Source organism: Chelonoidis abingdonii, chromosome 24 (genome assembly GCF_003597395.2).
Source record: "Chelonoidis abingdonii isolate Lonesome George chromosome 24, CheloAbing_2.0, whole genome shotgun sequence".
Lineage (NCBI taxonomy): Eukaryota > Metazoa > Chordata > Testudines > Testudinidae > Chelonoidis > Chelonoidis abingdonii.
Genome location: NC_133792.1, coordinates 12,219,634 through 12,242,098, shown reverse-complemented (window position 1 = coordinate 12,242,098; position 22,465 = coordinate 12,219,634). Strand labels below are relative to the sequence as shown.

The 22,465-nt window shown below is 43.0% G+C and overlaps 1 protein-coding gene across 1 annotated transcript in view; it reads left to right on the top strand.

Moving 5' to 3' along the window:
* MEGF9 (multiple EGF like domains 9) overlaps positions 1–22,465 on the top strand; it is an 86,409-nt gene that overhangs the window by 37,364 nt on the left and 26,580 nt on the right. The window contains exon 3 of the mRNA XM_075060694.1: positions 12,453–12,654. Within this exon, the coding sequence (XP_074916795.1) occupies positions 12,453–12,654 (202 nt within the window). The remainder of the gene's footprint in view (positions 1–12,452; positions 12,655–22,465) is intronic.

The following is a 22,465-nucleotide window of genomic DNA, read 5'->3' as shown; positions in this document are numbered from 1 at the left end:
AAGTAAGTTCTAAATATTCTATCTAGTTCACACATTGTATAGCTTTTGTTTTGCCATTTGTGACTATTTCACCCATGTAAAAACTGTTCGTTCATTGTTTTAAGTGGTCTGTATGAAAAAGAAATCATGGCTAAAATATGCACCAAGGGATCTCTTCTGTACACTTTGAACATCACGAGTCAGAAAGGAAATGAAAAATTAATTCAGACTTCTACTTGACTGAACTGTTTTATAGGTGATTCACAAATGCAAAATGTGGATCATGCTATTAAATTTGTACGACTGGTGTCTGCCTCCCGTAACTGAGAGGCACATCATCAGTTGGGGCGGGGGAAAGGTGCTGTACGGTAGTCAACAGTCCCTTCTATGGCTGCTTAGTCCAGGTCAGGTCAAAGAGATCTTGTAAGATGACGCTAGGCTGCACAGGCTATTAATTGGAGAACTACAGGGTCTGTGAGTAGTCTCTCTCCAATGCAATAAAGCACCTCCGGCTGCTGACTTTGGTCTGAGCTGCAGTGCTATAGGACTGCAGTTTAGACATTCAGGTTTGGGCCAGAGTCTGGGTTCTTGGACCCTCCCCCATCATGGGGTCCCAGAGCGCAGGTACCAGCCTGAGCTTGAGTGTCTACACTGCATTTTTATAGCTCACCAGCCCAAGCCCTCTGAGCCCAAGTCAGCTGACATGGGGCAGCCATGGGTGTCTTATTACCGTGTAGACATACCTAGAGTGTCCAGCAGCCTCAGTAAAGAATCCTCTTGCAGCCAGATCCTGTCTCCCTACTACATTACAGGCATCATTGGAGCTCCTGGTTAGAATTTTCATGCCTGTTTTCCCTACTCTGCTTTCTGTCTTTCCAGACACTTTGATGCTTTGATGGCAATATACCTTCCTCCCCCCCAAAAAGGGGTTGGCCCATAGATGCCCCTTGCTGTTCATTGCTCAGTAAGAGTCTCTTCAGTCACTGGTTTCTTTTGTATTAGTTGAGGGCCTGATCTTGCTCCATCTCTCAAAGCCTTGAGACTAGATTCCCTTCCCATTTTAACTCGTATGTGGGGTCGAGTCAAAGATCTAGTGAAGCTTAAGATAGAAGCAGGTAGGTAGGAGCAGAAAGAACCTGCCCTCTGTATATCACTATCTCCTTTGGCTTTTCATTACATCTTTACCTACTAGCTTTACTCATTAAGGTCTTATTTCATAAGAAGGAAGCTGGAAAACTTCACCCTAGAGTTAAATAATTTAGTGAATAAATTCTATTGACACATTTAGCTACTCTTCTGTTTGGTGGATATCCCTCAAATAATCATTTACTCAAATTTATTCAAATGTAGACAAATACTTATTTGAATTTTTTATTCTTTGGGTGGATGTTAAAAATTCAATGAGTTACTTAGGGCACGATAGGTTGACTAAGTCACAAGATATTGTTTCTTGTTCTTGATTGGATGGCTGCACTTCAGACACCTGGAATATAAATGTAATGTTCTGTTTCAGTGCATTCCAGCCTGCACGGATTTGAAGTGTGCTTTCTGCAAACGTTGGTGCTAGAGAGTCTCTATCACTCTAGTGTTCCCCGGATGTCAGCACTAACGGGGCAGGAGTATGGCCCATGATTGTTCATTTAAGACACTCAGTTGAATATTTGTAGGACGTTTTGCTATATTTACCTTTGCTGTAGTATAACCACACACAGCTTTAGCTGACCCCTAAAAATATGCTGAGCATCTTCTCTGCTTGACTGTGGCACAGTCCTAGTTCTCTTCCCCTGAGAAGTACCCCAGCCACCCTCTCTAAAAGCCCCAGCCCTACAGAGGAAAGAAGAGTTTTATTCCAGATCTGATTCATTGTCAGAAGTGACCCTGAGCAAGAGGAAGACTGTCCTCTTACATCAAAAATATGAGTGGAATTTGGCCCATCTCTCCTGACCTCAATACACTGCAAACAACCAGTTCCTCTGCCACAGGTACTGTGCTGGGCTGCTGTAGACATTTGGGAGTGTGCCAGAAATTAAGCTAGGGAAGAGAAGGTCTAGGATAATGGCAGAAGCTGCTATACCCATTCTGGTTTGTGCAAGCCATAGGCAGCGTTGGGGGGGCCTATTGTAATTTAAAGCTGCTACTGGGCTGCTCTAAGTTACTCCAGAAACTGTTCCGGACCCCTGCAGCAGCCCAAAATTTGGAGGACACAAAGGTAGCTTAAAGCTTCCCCACCTCCATGGGCTTCACCTCCTCAAAGTGCATGAGATAATTTGACCCAATGCATGTATTGCTGTGAGAACTCATATGTGAAGTTGTAGCTCCATGACATTTTATAAAACAACGGACTTGTAAATCTTTGCAGATCCTTATTCTGTCAGTGCAACAAAGTGAAATTATAATATTTCCAGCAGTGGTATATTTCCAATTTAATAAAACAGGTAAAAATGTATTAGTAATCTAGAAATTTTGCACAATAATGACCCAATTGGAGGCTGGAGCAATGCGAAATTGCGTACTAAATTTGAGTCCCCATTACAGCAATACCTCAAGCACTGTGTCTATTGCTGTAGTGTATTGTAAATCTTTTTACACTCAATCTTCTTCTAAAAATTCAGTGGTAAAAAATAAAGGTTCATGAAGGCAGCATGCTTTCACTTTGATTAAAGTAGTATCTTGTCAGAATGATTCGCACTTCAGTAGTGTTTTTTGATCTAAGGGTCTCAAAGTGTTTTAGAGAGACACATGAATTAAGACTTACAACTTCCCTGCGTGGTAGGGAAATATTTTTTATTAGCTCCAGCAATGTGCTCAGTGCTATGCTCAGCACAAAACCCAAACCATTTTACTGAGGCACGGAGCAGCTAAGTGATTTGCCAGATCATAGAGGAAGTCTGTGGCAGAGCTGTGTATAGGCCCAAAGCTTGTGCCCTCATGCTTGATTTATAAACTTCGCTAATTTTGGTAATCCAGTTCATCACAACTCCTAGATAAGACCTCGCTCTTGTTTAGTGCTTTTCATCCCGTGATCTCAAAGCACTTTTTACAAAGGAGGAGAAGTGGTGTTATCTCCGTTCCACACATAGGGGAGCTGAGGCACGGGGAAAGGGAAGTGACTCATTCACCACAAATCCAATGGCAGAACTGGAAATACAACCCCACTCTCCATCCCAGGCCAGTGCTCTGTCCACGGGACAATTACCTGTCCTGGCTTTTACAGCACTTTTATGTTACAATCCTAACATGAATGTACTTTTGGTGATCAGTCTGATACTGAACAGGACAGCACGAGACAACTCCCAGACTTAAGCCCACCTCAGGATCAACCTGTTATTCCAAACCACAGCATCTTTCCTTCCTCCATCCCACTCATTGTGAATTCCTTCATACTTGCACAAGCTTGAAGGTATGTTTGAAGGTTACATTCAAGAGCAAGACACGTGCCTGATCAAATGGAATAAAGGTTCTGTGCACCCACAGAGGGTCTGGCCAGTGGCCAGGAGAATGTTCTATGGCTTTTTTCTTTCAACATCTTTTTGATGCATCGGTAGAAGGCTAAGGTAGACAGTTCAGTTACTTTCGTCTCTCAACTTTGAAATATTCTTGCCTCTTAACCCAACCACAATCAGGGCATTGAATATATAGGATATATATTTTTAAAGATTAAGCTTCAGGTTTTCCTAGTCTGTCAAGTCACCAGTGTCAAATCTGTTACATTAGCAAATTGACTTTAAACCGTTTGTCTAGTTCTTTCCTGCTTTCAGACTGATAGTGCTTAAGGGCATCTTTCTGTGCTGCAGGGAGCAATCCTGCGCTGGCCAGTGGGATGAATTGGTCGTTTTGGTGCTATCAGTCTGTTCCAGCTCTGATTTTTTCATGAGCAGGGGGATTGTGCGCTCCAGTGACCTGGAGTGTGCTCTTCATGCACATATTGCCCCATGCCACATGGGAAGGGGAGGAGGCTCAGCTGCCTTGATGCCACCATCCCCTACTTTTCCTCTTGAGACCTCTCTGCTGGCCCACAGATCTGTGCGGGGACATTTGCCCACAATCTTCTCCTAAGTCTCACGAAGCTTGTCATGAGAAGGGTGGTTTTTTGGATTAGGGCACTGGTCTGGGGTTTAGTCTCTGCGCTGCTACAAGTTTCCTGTGCGACACTTGGTGTCTCTTTGTCTGTTCCCCATTTATACAATGGGTAACTGCTTTTCCCTACCCTCTAGGTGCACTGTAATGGCAAATACGTTATCTGAGTGCCTCTTTTTTTACTGTGATAATTGAGGTCTTAGAAGTACCTTTGTTAGACACAGAGTGGTACAACTTGGAGCCATGTTATTTTTCCCATGGATCTTCCTCTGCATTGTAGATTTGGCTCGTTTGTGTTAGGGAGCTGAGTGTCTGAGGGTCATTGGGGGCACTGTGACCTTATGCAGTCTGTGTGAGGAGGCTCACATAATTGTGGATGTTCTATGAAGCATTATTTGTGAGCAGACAGCCATGGAAAGAAAGTAGTAGCCAAGAAAGCCTCATCTGTGTCGGATCACTGTTACATAGAATGTGCATGTGATTTCTTTTTTTCAGGCTTTCTAACTGTTTCAGCAGCAGAAAGGCTCAGATCTGTTTCCTGTGCCCTGGCTGAAGTAGGTTCTGTAACAGCTACTTCTGTCTGAAACCTTGCCATCTGGAAGCTTTTACTTGGCTTAGTGGAATAGTGTTGGTTTCATGGTCAAAGACATGCTAACATAAGGGCTCAGATGTAATGATGCAGGAGGTCAGACTAGAGGATCTATCTGGTGGTTCCTTCTGGCCTTAAACTCCATGCTTTCAGAAAGCTTACCAGTCATGGTGGGAGAATCTGTACATTTAAGAATTGTGTCTTAAATGTACAGATAACAGCCACACCCAGAGGGAGGCTTGATAATTTTTTTTTTTTTGTAGGAAGCAATGTTGCAAAAAATCAACCAAAAATCAGCTTTTCCTTCTAACTGGGCAGCAAGGGCATTTTTCTTTTTCTTTTGTGGATGCTGTCTTTGCTTGTGGGAGAAATATAGAGGAAAACACTACACGTAGTATTCTTCGATCTTGAGAAGATTTGATGGAGTGTATAGACCCCATGCTGAGGATGAAGGTGCCATAGAAGCCCCAGGGGCAAGGCCAGCTATGCCCTGCCCTGTCAATCATGTATGGTAGGGAGGAGGCCTTTAAAAGGGAGGAAACTACAGGCAGCTGTAGGGGGAAGAGCATAATTGCTCTAAGTGGGAGACTGCTGGAGTGGCTCTGGAAGCCACAGGGGGATCTCACACCCAGGAGACTGTCATCCCAGACCTATGGGGAATGCTGCAAACTCCCGGGCTAAGCCAGGCAGAGTAAGCCTGACTCGGTAGCCCAGCTGGAGAGAGTTCTCAAAACCCACTATGTGGGCACTATATCCCTGGCAGCACTATGGGCTCTTCCACTCCCCGCCCCCTGAAAAGCAGGTACCCTTGTGTGTGTTGGGATATTTACCTGTCCTTTCAGTTCCCCCGTTCAGAGAGACTTAAGAAGGCCCACAAGGGGCAGGACCCTCTTCCAAGTTTTAAGGAACTGGAACTGGGCTTGACCCCATTCTCGCACCATCTAGTAGAAAAACTTCAGTGGACTCTTTTACAGAAGGCTTATGACCACTTTCTGAGAGAAGTCATCTGGTGTATAGGAATGAAACAGATGCCAGAAGCTTGTCAGACTTGTCTGGCCACTTATGAGGATGCTGTTTCATGGTTAGAAGGCCATGTGGAGAAACTGAATAGTTTCTTGTAAGAGTTGGAATGCATCAAGGCTTGGCACTAGGCCCCTTTTTGTTCATGTTGGTGCTCAACGGTCTTACACAAAACACCCAGAGTGGCATCCTGGTGAGTGCTTTTTGCGGAGGATATAGTGCTCGTGGGGGAGGCTGAAGAGGAAATGGAAGAAGATTTAAAGAGTTGGAGGTGCATACTCAAAAGAAATGGCATGAAAATCAGCAAAAATAAAACAATCCATGGTCTGTAGATTCAATGATGCATTGCAGGAAGATGAGGCTGTAAGTCAGGGAGCCAGCCACTACCAAAGGTGCAGAAGTTCAAGTACCTAGGTTCGATAGAATAGGATAATGGTAAACTCAGTGACTAACTTATAAGCAGAACAGGAAAGGCTTGGACTAAATGAACAGAAGTGAGTCCAGTGATAAGTATTCTCCTGTTGCAGATCAAATTGAACAGTAAGATCTACAAGATAGAAAATAGGCCTGCAGTGTTATATGGTACCGAATGCTGGGCACTGAGGAAGAGACAGGAGCAGATCTCAAATATAGTGAAAATGAAAATGGTAAGACAGATGCTTGGAGTTACTGGGATGGATTGTGTTGGGAATGAATGAAATAGGGGAAGTGTGTAGGTGGTACAAATTATAGAAAAGCCAAGAGAATCCAGGCTTAGGTGGTCTGGGCATATGAAAAGAATATCAGAAGAACATATAGGAAGCAGGATGGTAAATTTTAAAAGTGGAGAGTAAGAGAAGATCAATGGATATTGTGGAATGGAGAAGGACTCGGAGCTTTGACCCCACATAGATGGGACAAAGGTTAGATGAAGAATTTTTTTTTTTAAAATAATAAGCTGTTTGGGACATTCCTTCCTATATCTTTGTATATCTAGAGTATGTTGGGGACTCTTGCAATACAGATGATGATCCAACTAACTGACTTCGGTCAGTGGCTGGACAAGACCAAAGATTTCTCTTTTAGATGGCTTAACTTCTCAGATCAGGAATGAAAGAGATGCAGTGTATCTGAATATAGCTCATCTTCTATTCATTTTTCCATAGCTAACTTTTTTTCTCAAGATTTATGGGCTCTCAAAAGGGAATCTGTTACCTCAGTGATGAAATGGGTGGGAAATAAGTTATTCCTGTTTGTGTTTGAGATACCACATTGCATATGGCATTCTGTCCTTCTCTAAGAGTGGCTGGGCCATGGATAAAAGTTCATGAGCTTGCTGCAGTGTGGTGTGACATCAGTTAATGGGCTTTTCAGGGTCTTAGGATCATTAATTTCTAAAGCAATATGTCTCGACACCAACCACACCAAAGTTTTCTTTCCTATTTCTAAGCTCTCTGCTGGTAGCTCTTCACAGGCCAATCAGTCTTTCATTTGGTTGGATTAAAAATCCAGAATTATTGGTGAATTTCTGAGTACAGACTGCTGCCATCTAAAATCTCTTTTGCTGCAGCCACCAGCATTTTGTTCTGCCATGCTACATGTTCCTCGGTTATAACGCTGCAGTAGATGTTTGATTTGACTAGAAAACAGGACAAATTGCTATGTCAGGGCTATATGCAAGGCACCAGATTTGAAGTGCAGGGTCTTGGAACTTTTGTGGCCACCATCAACACTGACTCGTGAAGTTGTTGTAGATCTTGGCGTCCTCATGAAGAGTTCTCTGAAAATATCTGCTCAATGTGAAGTATCAGTCAAAAAAGGTAGTAGAATGTTGGGAGCCATTTGGAAAGGGATAGATAATAAAACAAAATATAATGTCACTGTGTAAATATGCTGATACGTTGAATAGTGTGTGAGGTTCTGGTTGCCTTATCTCAAAAAAGATGTATTACAATTGGAAAAGGTGCCAAGAAGGGCAACAGAATTGCTTAAGGCTATGGAGCAGCTGCCATATGAAGAGAGGTTGAAAAGATTGGGACTGTTCAGCTTAGAAAAGAGACAACCAAGGGGCAATATGATAGAGGTCTATGAAATTGTGAATGGTGTGGAGAAAGTGAATAGAGAAGCATTTTTTTACCTCTTCACATAACAGAACAAGGGGTTAAGTTAATGAAATTAATAGGCAGCAGGTTTAAAACAAACATAAGGAAGTACTTTTTCATACGACCATGGTGTGGTCAGCCTGTGGAACATATTGATATGGGATGTTGTGAAAGCCAAATATTAGATACGTTCATGGATGGTGGATCCACATATGGCTATTAGCCAACGTAATCAGGGTCACAACCAACCCCGCACTCCAGGTGTCTCTAAACCTCTGATAGTCAGAAGCTAGGACTGGACAGTGGGATGGATCACTCTGGCACTGGCCACTGTTGGAAGACCGGGTTCAGGGCTAGATGGACCATTGGTCTGACCCAGTATAGCCATTCTGAGGATGAAATTAAATGTCTTGTGATGAATTTTCATCTCAACCTCTCCTACCTATTGCAACTTTCAATACAGTGTACTCTCAGTGTGATTGATACCAATCAACCATGGTGAATCCGTGCAAGCTTTACTTCTTCACCTTTTGTGCCTATCACTATTCTTACAGTACATTGGGCCGGGTCCTCAGATGTCAATCTGCATAGTGCCACTGAAGCCAATGGACCTATGCAATTGTTCCAGCTGGGGATTTGGTCTCTTGCATCTAGAACAACTTCTTGACCTTGCCTTTACTAATATGTACACTTACAGTATCATGTATGAAGGGAAAAAATCCACATGTGACTTCCCCCAAGGAAGAGAGGAAGGATGAAAGAAGGAGAGTCCCACGTGTGGAAGAGGCTAGTCTTATAACCTATTTCCTGTCACTTATGGCACACCGACATCATGATGATGGGCATGGTTGAGAAACAGAATGGAATGCAATAGAACTTTGCTGGTAGAATGGAGTGAAGAATTCACAACATAACCTTTTATCCTTCAAGTTCTTGTGGACCAGCAGACGTTGCTACTGGCTGACGCTGCTGCTGGTTCAGCCCCATTCAGTTGGGCACTGCATGCACACAGCTGAATAGGGCTCTGTGAAGGTGCAATAGTCTGTGTGCCTGAAGTAGCAGGACTGAGGTCTAATAATGTATCCATAGAATTTCACTTCTCTTTTTCACCTACTATTGAAGGAATATCTGCTATTGTATTATGACTTTTGCTAGAATGTATTCAACATTGTTAATTTTGGTTTTGCAGTTTTTGTTTTTTTTAACAGTGGAGGTTGCAGGGCTTGTGAATGGAGCTGGGTGAAATTTTGATGAAAGACCTGCAAAAATCCCATACTCAGCTTTGAACATCTCAGCCAAAGTCTTTACCATTCTTTCTAGCATTTTGCAAGCTAGTTCAAGACATAAAACATCATAGATGCTGCAGATGTAAAATATAATCCAGAGCATGGCTTGTATTTGGTTTCCTCCAGCTGCAGTACTTGAGATTTCATCTTTCTAATGTACCTACATGACCTTCCCCGTTACTATAGTATCTGAGCACTGCACAATCCTAATATAATTACCTTCACAACTCCCCTGTTTGTTTCTCTGGCCTCACTTAAGGCTGGTAGTGCAGTGCTATTAGCCCTAAGTGCCTTGATCAGGCAGGAAGTTGTTGTAACAGAGGTAGAAACTGCACCTGAGTTTCCTGAGTTCAGACTAGCCCCCTAACCATTAGACTTGCCTTCCTCTCATGAAACTATAAAATTTTAAACTGCTTCACTGCTCATTTGAATGAATTAGGCTGGATTTGGCTAGCAATTTGGGCTAGTGTTGCTTGTCCACACCTTTTTGCTAGATAGATTATCTGAGCTCTGTAAACCCCCGTCCCCTCTCCCTCCAGTCTCTTTTTAGAGGATACAGTCCAAATTCTCCTTTTTACTCTGGAGAAACTATAGTGATGTGGGTTGAGTTGTAGTGAGAAGAGAAGCTGGCCTGTAATAGCCATGGCTTTCCCTTTAGAAATGCTTGAATATCAACTAGTAGCGGAACGCTACTGTAGACACTTCTGCAGTGTTACGTTGACTCTAGCCTTGTAGGCTAAGAGCGAGCAATGATTTATGATGATATGCTGTGACTGTAGGAATAAGATCTTCTGAATATGGAGCAATATGTAAGAATTGTCTCTATTCTCCACTTTAATGGCATTCCTAGCATCTAAAAACACTGTTCAATTAGATATATCTTTTTTATCAAATCTGTTATGACTAATTACATTGCATACAACAAGTAATGAATGTGTTTAACAGTTGGATTTAAAAACTGAAAAGGGAGTGCTTATTCCAGTGGCTGCCCATGATCTGCGCTCATTGGTAGAAGTCAAAGTGCTAAAATCAATCAGGCCGCATTGGTATGACTGAGATGGGAATTGGTGCTTGTAATTGGAAGTGATGTTTACCTGGATAAATACAGATCTCCAGGTTTTCATTTCAGTTATCAATTCTGATCCAAGAAAATACAGGCCCAGTTGTAATCTCACTTACACAGGGATAAATGCAGAATAACTATTGACATTAGAGGAGTTACTCCAGATTTATGTTGGCGGAATGAGATAAAAATGTTCTTCTCTTAATCTGGTGCAAAACTGATCTCTGCATCTGATGGATTGATTTACTGTAAGAACAAAAAACCTGGTATCACTCTAAATATTGAGCTGCATGACATTTTGCTGAACCCTATAGTTTGACAGTATAACTGTCTGGATATTTGATTCTTTGAAAGTTCCCAGTATTTCCCCATTCAACCCTTTAAGAGAAGAAGGCTTCCATCATTTCTTTCATGGTTTTTCATTATTTCATTCCAGAACTAATTGGGCATAATCTTAAGAAGAATGTTTTAAATGTATATAACCAGTTGAGAAGTTGAGCTATAATCTCTTCCTCCACCCCAAATTCCACAAGCAAATATACAAAGAATAGCCAGCATGAAATGAGTAAATTAATCTGACAAATGCATAATTTTACTTTCTCTCTGGGGTGCTGGTATTTCTAAAGGCACTTTGAGATCCTCGATAAGGTTCCAGTTCAACAAAACATTTAAATACATTCTGAAATCCGTCCCTGTTCAGACTGACACTTAAACATGTGCCTAAAGCTAGATGTGTTCAAGTCTCCTTGACTTCAGCGAAACTTAAACAAGCGCATAAAATTAGGCGTTCGATTAAGTGCTTTGCTCAATAGGGATGGACTGTTGGGTTAGGACGTAGGCGTACACTATAATTGTGAAGTACAAATATTGAAATACTGTGTTTTATTAATTTTAGGCCCTCTTCTGTGCTCCAGTAGGCAAAACTCTGGTAGGCTTCAGTGGGGTGACTCCTGGGGGTAAAGTGGGTGAGACCGGGTTCTTGATTGTAAATTCTTCCGGTTAGTGGCTATGGGAACTGCCTCCATCTGTACAGCATCATGCACCTGGCTGCTCTTGGTAAATAATCATCAGTGTTGCTTAACTCCCTCGAAGCTTGTTTTCCATGTCAGACATGAACCTTATTCATAATTCAGTCTTGGTAGATAAATACTTTGAATTATTAAGCACCCAGTATTTTCCAGTAAAGAAGGGAAGCTAAAACTAATAGTGTCAGTTTCTAGTTTGTGGGGGAGAAATTCTCATTTCAGTCTAAACACTTCAGTTAATGTAGGCTGAGAACTTGTGGTTTGATCTTTTACCTCTGCCTTTTGAGGGCTGGATTTGGTAAACCTTCCAAATGAAGAACTTCCATGAAAGTCAGTTGGAGGGGGGAGCTTGCCTGCATGGCTGTTCAGATCAGATGATAGCCCTGCAGTGACTCTAGTGGAGTTCTGCCTGCTGTCAGCAAGGATGAAATTGGTTCATTCTGTTTTAGGTGATGAGAGGAAGGATTTTCTTATGGTTAAGGCACTAGATTGAGACTTGGCAGGCCTGGGTTCAGGTTTTAGCTCTGCCACAGATTTCCTGTTTGATCCTGGGAAGTCAGTTTAGGGCCAATTTTTCAGATGCTCAGCATCAACAGTCAGAGGCACATTTTCAGAAGAGATTGGTGCCTCTTTTATAGATTTTGAAACCTGGGCAGTACCCACATCTGCTGTTGTGCCACTTGCAATCAGCACTCGAAAAGTGCTCAGCACTTGATGTGTTGAGCTTTTTTGAAAATCTGGCCCTTTACCTTTCTCTCTCCCCAGTTCCCCATCTGTAAATAATAATAATACTGCCTTAGCTTACTAGACTGTGGTGAAGATAAATCCATCAATTATGAGGTGCTGTGATAGCAACGTTGCCAAATGTTGCCGTTTTATCATGAGTCTTGTGATATTTGGTGTCTTTCCAAAAGCCTCAGCTTCTCAAGTCATGTGATTATGGGAGAGGCTCAACTTTTTTTTTTTAAAGTAAGTTTCTAGTCCTCATAGTTGAAGGAAGAAAAGCTTGAAAACATAAACCCCAGAGGTTCAAACACCAGAAAGTAAATATGAAGAACCCCAACAAAAAAACTTTCCAGTTTGGTGTTTTTTGTTTTGTTTTTTAAGCCAGTCTCATGATTTTTGAGGCCCTTATTCATGATCTTTGACTGACTATTTTGGGGTTGGCAATGCTGTTTCAGAGCTACACACACACACAGAATAAGCATGCAAGCCTGACTGCCCCAAATGTGCTCCTGGCAATTTTTGCATGTTTAGAGATTTTTTTCAATGCTTATATACTTCCTTTTATGACTAAAGCATGTTAATTTCACTTTCTTTTTCTTTTTCCAGACTATCTGTGTAACTGCAGTGCTCTTGGGAGTGCAAGTGTGAATGAGTGCAATACTTCAACAGGACAGTGCGAGTGTCACAAAGGCTACACTGGTCTGCGGTGTGAAAATTGTGAGGAGGGATATCTCGTGAACCAAACCAGTGGGCTCTGCCTTCCGTGTGGCTGCAGTTCCAAAGGCTCTGTCAACTCCCTTTGTGACAAGTAAGTAACATGCCATTTCAATAAGCCTTCCCAGGGATTGTGTGCCATGTTCTATAATTTTGGTGTATTTTGAGATCCAGGGTGTATTTTGAGGCTCAGGTGTGGGATTTCTTCACGTGTGTGTGTGTAGAGGGAGAGAGAAGCTGGTCTTATAAAAATTCATGAAGCATTTGCTGTCCCTTCTTTTAAAGATCAGATTATAAAAATATCTATAGCTGTAGCAAAAAAACCTAGCAATTTACAAGGGAGTTAACTTCCATTTCTGAGCTGAATGTGTGCTGCTGCAGAATTTCTCCTCTAATTCCCCGTGCATCTCTCCTCACACAAGATTTCCTTCATTTACCAGGGAAGAGTGGGTGGAAGCGCGCAGTGGGGTGTTGGGAGAGGTCACTTCCAAAGGTTATTTCTTGCATCAGAGGCTGAGATCTCAAACAGAGCTTTGTGACTTTCTTTCTCTGAGCATCACAAAGAAATAGTTGAGTGAGAGACTGTAACAGGCTCTTGCTTCTTGCATTGTTGAATGCTCTGCTGCCTCAGTTTCCCTCCTTTCCCAGTCAGATCTCCACAACCAATGCTTTTGAATTACACTTTTTCCTCTGAGGTCTGGTTTATTTTCATAAAATAACCATCTAATTCAGAGCTAGAATCTCCCAGCCTTCTCTAGACTCATCAATTTGTTCCTCTCCTCAGGGGCTCAGCACAGGGGTTATTCATGGTAGTAAGTATTGTGAACTCTGTGAGGCAAGGACCATTGTTTTATAGTATATTGGTACAGCACCTGGCACAGTGCCTGGTCTGTGGTCTGTGCCTGGGGCTCTTCGGCACTGCAGCAATGTAAATAAAGAAAAATAACACAGCCTACATCTTCCAGGGTTGTTAGGTGCTCCGCTTGTGACCTCTCAAATAGGCCTGATTCTCAGAGGGTGGATGAAAATCTGGCCCTTTTAAGGCATCTCAGGTTGGAACCCAGAAATTAAGGCACCCAGTATCACTAGTCACTGTTGAAAACTTAGGCTTATGCTGGTAGCTAAGTGTTTAAACTCAGAGTAATAGGGCCTAATCCTGTAACCGATTATTTAACGATTGCTGAATGGTTAAATTCTCCTGGGATTACGTGCAGGCTGGTGACATTGAATACAGCTGTAGAAAGTACACAGTGTAGCTCACTGCTCTGTCAGCAGCGTTGAAACTCGAATTGCTTGCCCCTGCAGGTGAAATGAATAAGTGTCCAATGTGTCTCTCTTCTCCCCCCCGCCCCACCCCATCCGTGCATTTTCCTGGGTCTGTTTGGTGCAATGTGACAGCTCTGCTGAGAAATCCTGGTCCAAATCTCATGCACTTCCCTGATTTTAGCATGACCTCTCACATAAATAAGGCAATCAGATCTGGCCTTTTCTTTGGAAACACGAGGAATGAGAAGGTGCCAGCTCATCTGCAGTGAGGGAATTAAGGATACAGGTTGAGAAAGAAAGGAGATCCAAGAATAAAAGCTGGCTGGATAGTGGCCAATTTAGGGACGTAGCTGCTTGTGTTTGCCAAAAGTCATGGGCCATCTTCAGGAAGGAATGTGAGGGAAATGTTCGTTTTAGAAGGCTGACCCTGCAGTGAGTCATTTGAGGTCTAGCAGCCTTAAGAACAAAGCCCCTTTTGCAGTGTCCATATCATTCCTGTGTTGTAATTGGTTGTTCAGTAGGATTCTGGTCACTTTATCTGGGATATTTCATGCAGCTTGGGAGCCCCCTAGAACCATGCAAAATCTGCTGTTTCACCTTGCAAAGGGTAGGACAAGCCTTTTCTTTGGCCTTGGGCTCATGTGGTTTTCTAACAACTGAGTTTGGGGTTTGTAAAAAGCCCAGGCTCAAAGCAAGATGCCGTCAAAGCTAGCCATGGTCCTGAGTGGCAAATATTCGCACTGACTCTCCTCAGACTCCTGAAGTGGGGAGGGGAGTTGGGTCATTTGGCCCATTGTATAGATGAGAGTCTGCTGTAAAGTTTACGTCCAGGTCAGAACGTCAACAAAATTTTTTGATCTGGACCCACCTCTAATCAAAGTGCTGAACGGTTCCTTGTTTCTGTGTGAAACCAGAATCTGTCCCAGATTGGTTCAGATATATCTTTACTAACTGGCTCAGAGTTCAGGCTGAATTTTGCATTTGAAAGTGAGAACCCAGAATCAGGCAAGTTCGGGGGTGTGATAATACAGTGGAGCAGAATTCTAGAGTGCACTGTCCTACCCTAAGGACAGCATAAAGGGTACTGTTGGTAACTGCTGCATTCGCGTTCTGTTAAGGATGCATCAGATTCTTAATATTATTTGCTGAAGTTGTTACTTCCTGTGCTTGTAGTGCATAACAACAGTTAGTCTCACTTCTTGTGAAATACACCTCAGCTCTCACAGTCCCTGTATAGAAAGAGCTCTGCAGCTAAGGGTGCCCTATTGAGTCAAAAGCTGTTTACTAAAAGTTTTGGAGGTAGTTTTGTGGACTGAAGTAAGAGCTCCCATTTGCTTTCATTCCATTCCACAGCCTGCCTACTCTAAATATTTTTACACTCCACTACTGATGCATGCTGTCTTCTTTTACTGCTGCCAGTCTTCACTCTCACTTGATGCCCCTTGCAGTCCAGCAGTGTGTATTTTACACCAAGCAAAAGAAATAACTCCCTCTCTCAACTTCCAGAGCAATCTCAGCTTGGCAGTTTTGTTGCCGTATATTGGATTTTGAGGTGAATCAAGTCTCATGCTTCAGGGTAGGAGCTGATTGCCACAGGGGTCAGGAAGGAATCCCCCCACGAATAGCGTTGCGAGACTGTCTAGATGATTTGAAGGCTTTTTTTCTTACTGTAAAGGATTGTGCTGCTGGACCTAGGAGACTTGGCTTGATGGTCCAATGATCTGATCTAGTAGAGCAAATCTGATGCCTAAAAGGGGAATTCTGTCACAGTGGGTATTATCCATCTGGAGTCTGTGCTGGCTTCCACGCTAATAGACACTAACAGAGGCTTCCTGGCAGTGGAAACTCAACCAGGGACATGGTAAGCAGCTGCAGCCTCCCCTTCACTGGCAGCTCACAGGAGGCAAATGGTGCTGGATGGGGAGGGTGTGTGGCTGGGACTGAAAGGAGATGCTTTGAGTCAGTGCATGCTGCTGTTGCCTCTACTTGCAGAGCTCCTATGGAAGAATTCCAGCCCCATCACTGACTAGTATGGAGCAGCTGCACACTGAACTCTGAATATAATCTCGTATCCTAATTTCACAAGATGAGGATCAGCCCTTCTTTGCAATGGAAACCGTGTGCAGTTTTAGGGCTTAATTCAGTCCCTCGGTGCCTGGGACTCCATTGGCTTTGGAGGGAGTTCTGCTTGCTAAGCCGTTGTAGTTTCAACCCTTTCATCTGATGGTTTTTCCCCCTCCATTTTATTTACACCAGCTAAGAGTCAAGGGACAAACACACCCTGATTTCTCTTATTTGAATTACTTCAGTCAAATAATCATGCAGGGTAAAGTGCATGCAGCAGAAAGGTCAGAACTGCTGACCGGGCCCAGACTGGAACCTTGAATCTCAGCCCTTTGTTTGAGTAGCTGGGTTGAGGAAGGTGTCTTGGATTCAGAGGCTGGGGAGGTACCATGAAGGAAATGGGAAGTAGCTGCAAGGGAGTGAGTCAGTGGAGAGGAGGGTGTGTTCCAGAGCTTCCTGTGGGATCATCAGGAAGGGCAGCGAAGGGCAGCCTCTGCTGGAATTAATGTAACAGGGAAAGTTTGATTTAATTTTACCTCATTGACCGTTCTTGCAGCCAGGGCTGGCAGGCAGAAGTAACATAAGAACAGCCACGCTGGGTCAGACCAAAGGTCCATCTAGCCCAGTATCCTGTCTTCCAACAGTGGCCAGTGCCAGGTGCCCCAGAGGGAATGAACAAAACAGGTAATCATCAAGTGATCCATCCTCTGTCGCTCATTCACAGCTTCTGGTAAACAGAGGCTAGGAACACCATCCCTGCCCATCCTGGCTAATAGCTATTGATGGACCTATCCTCCATGAATTTATCTAGTTCTTTTTTTGAACCCTGTTATAGTCTTGGCCTTCACAACATCCTCTAGCAAAGAGTTCCACAGGTTTACACTGCATTGTGTGAAGAAATAATTCCTTTTGTTTGTTTTAAACCTGCTGCCTATTAATTTCATTTGGTGACCCCTAGTTTTTGTGTTATAAGAAGGAGTAAATAACACATCCTTATTTACTCTCTCCTCGCGAGTCATGATTTTATAGATCTCTATCATATCCCCTCTTAGTCATCTCTTTTCCAAGCTGATTTATTGGTGAAGTACAAGGAAGACACTGTTGATCTCTCACCAGAACAAGTGCGGGTAGGATCTGAAATGTCATCCCAGATCTTCACAACCATAAAAATACCTAGTGCTTTATAGTGCCTTCCTTCCTGGGATTTCAAAATTAGAGCATGTCAAATTTTTTTGTTCCCAATGGAATGTTTTTTTCCATTGGAAAACTGTTTTGTCAAATTGGAAATTCTTTCTGGGAGGAACAGGTTGATTTATGACAAGATTTCATTTTGAAAATAAAAATTGGGGGAAAGTGTTTTGATAAGGTTCCAACTTTACATTTTGAAATCTTTCAAATATTAAAAATTATAATACAAAATCAAGTCAAAATAGAAATGTGAAAAATGTTAACAAATTTTTTTCAAAAGCTTTGGTTTTCAAGAAATTTCCATAATTTTTTTGGGGGGGAGAGGGAGGTTGCTTCTGATTTGAAATGAAAACAGATTTTGAAATGTCAGACTCTCCTGTGGAATGCTAATTCAATGTTGTGACCAGCCCTGCTCAGAACGCTTCAGAAAGATCAGATGAGTACTGTCCTCTTGTGGGAAACTGAGGACCAGAGCAGTCAAGGGCCAGGTTCTTATATCCCGAAACTCAGGTTTAATAGGACCTTATCTCACGAATAGTTCTTGTAATCAGTGACAGAGACAATTTGTGGAGAAAGCTATTTCCTGGCCTGATTGAGGATATCAGAATCTGTTCCCAAAGTTCAAGTTGTGAACTCCCAGAATCACACTGGTGAGCAATCCCACTGGAGTGAATAGGTGTGCTCAGGTGAATGTGAGTGAGGGGTTCACGTCACAGTCTGGCCTTGAGTCACGTGTCTAGCTTCACACATTAGTCAGTTGGCATAAGAGCTCATCTCTCCCCACTCCCAGCCCTACAGTTTTAGCCATGATATACCCTGTAAAATAGAATCGTCCAGGAAGTGTCATTGGAAATTTAGGGAAAGATTCCCGAAGGCACAAAGGGGAGTTGTGTGGGATTTTGACATCTACCTACCCGTTGTAATTTGGAAAATCTTTCCCTTAACTCCACCTGGACAGACCCCTGAACGTGTCAAAAAGGGCGTCTGTAAATTTTGTCCAAAGGATTTCATATTCTGGCAGCATCCTTTGGCAGCAATCGCAGAATCTGGGATGTGGTGGAATTCCACAGCTTTTTGAAGAGGGAGCAAAAAGCAAAAGTAAGAGAAAATAAGGTGGGTTGGGGGGAAGTGAGATAATGGTGTGAATAAAAAGCTGCTCTCTGGTTCTAATTTCACACCCAGTGCATTTTGCCACAGACAGAAATGACCTCCAGGTATTCAAAAAAAAAAAAAAAAAAAAAAAAAAAAAAAGACAGTAAAAACCTTTGGATCCAAATACTAATAAGCCATCCATTCTGTAATTGTCATGGACTGAGGCCAAACCTTCCTTAATCAGGTAGCACTAAATAAGACTGACTGAGTGTCACAAGAAAAAAAAAAAAAAAAAAAAAAAAAGTAGGTCACTTGTCTGTTACAGGACTAGGAACATCAGTATTGCTACAAGATGGGCAGACTCTTGCACAGTGATGCTGTTGTGTGAAAAAATTAAATGGGAAACATAAAACAAAGGGCCAAATACTGTACTGCATTCACAGGAGTTAAAGCGGGTGAATATGGCCTGTATGTTGCAAACACATTGCACTAGATCCTTATGGATATTTGACTGTGGGACAGGAGAGGAAATGTCTTTGGGACTTTCATGATGGATTGTTGAGCTGGTACATTGTGTAATTGTTTGTTATCTGTACTGCGGTAGCACCTAGAGCTTTCACTCAGGATTGGGCTCCCTCTGTGCTGTACAGTACAGGAGTGGGTGGGTAGGGTTCTGTGGCCTGCAATGTGCAGGAGATCAGACAAGATGATCATGATGGTCCCCTCTGGCCTTAAAGTCTGAGTCTATGCGTATACACTCTACACAAGTCCAGTGTAAAGATGATCCCTGCCCAAAAGATCCTGGTGTGAACTCTAGAGCCAAAATGTCCTCAGGTGTGGGAACCAATCAACCCCTTCACCCCCTTGTCAAAGTTGATAGGAACTGCCTGTGGGTATCTAAGAACAGGATTTGGCCCCACATGGTCTCACGGCTAAAGCACGGGGACTCAACTGGTTTGGGTTCCCCTGTGTGACCTTGGGCAGGGTACTTCTTCTCCGTGCCTCTGTTCTCCATCTATAAAATGGGGCTAACAATCTGTCCTCTCCCCCACCCGTTCCCATGCTCTTCTTGTGTCTTACCTGTTTATAATAAACAAAGCTACAATCTGATGATAATGGTAGTCCTTAGGAACCAATAGAGAAAGGCGGCCCAGTGTGGTAGTCACTGGGGACAAACAGAGAGCAGCAGAGAGTTCCTGCCCCAGAGATCTTACAAGAGAAAAGCTGAGTGGACAATGCAATAGTTTTTGGGACAGGCCCTGTCCGTTATTATGTGTATTTACAACAGCTAGCCCAATGGGCCTACTGACTGAGCTGTGACCTGGTGAGTGCTACCATAATACCCACCATGGGCCCATAGTTGGTTGCTTGGTTTGTTTGTTCTTTGGTAATATAATGAAAATACCTTAAGCTATTTTTTAAAAACAAGTTCGCACGTGTTGCATAAGCTAATACTCATGTACCCCTTTTAAAAAGTGCATATTCAAGGGAAGTCTGTCTCAGTAAACCCGGAACATAATTTTGGACTCAGACTGTCTAGACAGTCCTTGATTTGAGAAGCGCATTTCCTAGAGGCTGAGCTCTAAGGAGAAACTGGGCATATCTCTCAGATATGAGCTTGTATGCACTTTTGTAAAGGTTGCTTTTTAAAGGACAACTGTATTTTTTTTTTTAAACACGCTTTACCCTACAATGTGTCACCGACCCCACCCCAATGTGCTAATTATTAACTAGACCTCCAGTACAGACCACAGAATAAAGAAACCAAAACAAAAACCATTTCCCCAGGCATTGGGTTGATCTTAGGAGTAAACATTGACCTGACAGTGCTGTCACTATGCATGGACTCTGCTGCTGTTAGTCAAAGGCCTTTTTTTGATGTGATTATCTGTAGAGATCAGCACTGTCTCCTCTGGGATGATGCGTTTCCGTACATGGCCCACTGGCCAGTTCAGAGTGGTTTTGAAACTGGTTTTAATTTTACTCTGTTAAAATGTCATCTTGCCTCATTGTTTTGCTTTCTGTTTAGCTATTACAGCAAACTGTTTTCTAAAAACATAATCAGGTGACTTGAATGTATTATGGGACTACAGCGTCAAGGATAAAATGTCTGTTTTTATTATTACTGTTTGTGTTCCAGTAGAACTTGGAACACCAGCTGAAGTCAGGCCCCCTTGTGCTAGGTGCTGTATGAACCTATAGAAAGAGACTGTCCCTGCCCTGAAGAACTCACACTCCAAGTAGAAAAGACAGGCAAAGGGTAGGAGGAGGACACAGAAGTAAAGTGAGTGACCCAAGGTCACACGCAGAGCTTGTACTAGAACCCAGGTCTCTTGATTCAGAGGTTAGGATCTAAACTACTAGCCCACCTGTGTAACCTGTCTCCATACCAACATCTGTGTGACTAGAGTGGACTTTGAAAAAGCACCAACCAGGCAGAGGTGGCACCTTACATCCACTCTGCTAGTTCTGGGTGTGGAGCTGTCTGCCCAAGGAATTAAGAGCTGTGTCACGCTGGCCTCAGCTCAAAACAAAATCCCCTTCTCTGTGGATGCTGCAGCTTCCTCCTCTAGCATCGCAGACAACCTGCGTCTCTTGCTGCATGCTCAGGTGTAGCAAATCAGAAGAGCTTTGCCATTTGTTTTTAAAGGTTCTGTCTGGCACACTCAGGTGGGTCTTGGGCACTGTTTCTTGGCCGAGGGAATAAATTACCCTGAAGAAAGTTAACTGAGCCTGGATTGGTTGAATCAATTACTTAAAAACTGAATAGATTTCATAGGCTCCTGTATTTTTATTATGTGAAAGCAGTTGAGATTCCTTCACAAGGCCTCTGCTTGACCTCTAATCTCCCACTTTCTGTAGCTGGGAAAGGAACCAAGAGAGAAGGTGGGAAAGGTTGTCTTCAGCCTTCCTAATAGCAGCATGGGTCAGTGCAGAGCAGCGGAAGCTCCAGGGTCTCCGTGGAGTAATTCCAATGTGGTGAGGCTAAGTTGGCTAGGATATACTGTCCCTCCCTCGTGCCTGTGCCAGGGACCTGCTCCTTGCTGGGCTTTTTGCTGTCCACATCCTTCACAGCTGATACAGTGGGGGGAAATCCTCCACTGTCAACATACCTGGTATTTAGCAAACCACAGCTCTGGACTTCCTTTGAGGTTACCCTTTCGCTGTATGGAAAGCCTGGGGAAGTATGGAATTCTCCTGGTTAAAAATGGTGCTGCCCTCACTAGGGCATGGGAAAAGACGGTCAACTCAGGGCTGGGCTATACAGGAAACATATCCAGTTATATCACAATGGTTGTGCCAGTATAACTCCCCATGTGGACACTGTCTTACTCCAGAATAAGAGAGCCTTTTTTTCTGTTTGTTCTAACCACTTCCAAAGCAACATAAACTAAACCAGAAAAAGACACACTTACATCAAAGTAAAATTGCCCACACAGGGAGTTATACTGGTGCAGCTACAGCAGTTTAAATTCACACCATATCTTATCCTGGTATAACTTTCCATGCAGACAAGCCATTAGAGACTGGAAGAGATGTATATGGCTGCGACTTCACTTAGAAAAATAGCTGTATTTTAAAAGCATGTTTAAGCTAGCGCATGTTAGACTAAACTGTGTCATGAGCCTAGTGAAGACGAGGCAGTGGTAGTTTTAATCTTTATTAAACCTTTACCTCAACCAGCTAATACAAATCTGGTCTTCACTAGGTTAATAACACTGGTTAGTTCCCAAGGATTGACTTGACCTGGGTTAAAAATGCACCTTTTTTTCATAGTGAAAACAATTCCTAAAGATTAAAGCAGGGACTGAGAGTCAGGTCTGCTGGGTTCTGGTCCTGGCTCTGCCACTGATTTGGCAAGCAACACTGGAAAATTCTCTTCACTTCTCATGCCTCAGTTTCCCCATCTGTAAATTGGGATAGCAATCTTTACTTCCCTCGCTGGGGTGTTGTGAGGCTTACTTAGTCCAGGCTGAGATCCTTAGCTGAAATGCACTGTAGCACTGCACAGCATTCTGTTATCTCCCTGCTTCGTTATGCAGTTGTCTAGCTAATAGGGCAGCCTATTGGTATTCAAAGCTGAATTTGTAGAGGTTTTCAACAAATACCTAGGGCTTGTGCATGCAGCCTTAGGCGTGGGGTATGTCACATTGGAGGGATATCTTGTCATTCTGTACCGTTTAAAATGAAATTGTGATGTATGCTTGTAAATGCCAGAGTGTAGGTGTTCTGCCCCTGGAGGGGGATCTCACGCTTTGTATGCCCAGTAAAGGGCATGAAAATGGAGCCTCCCT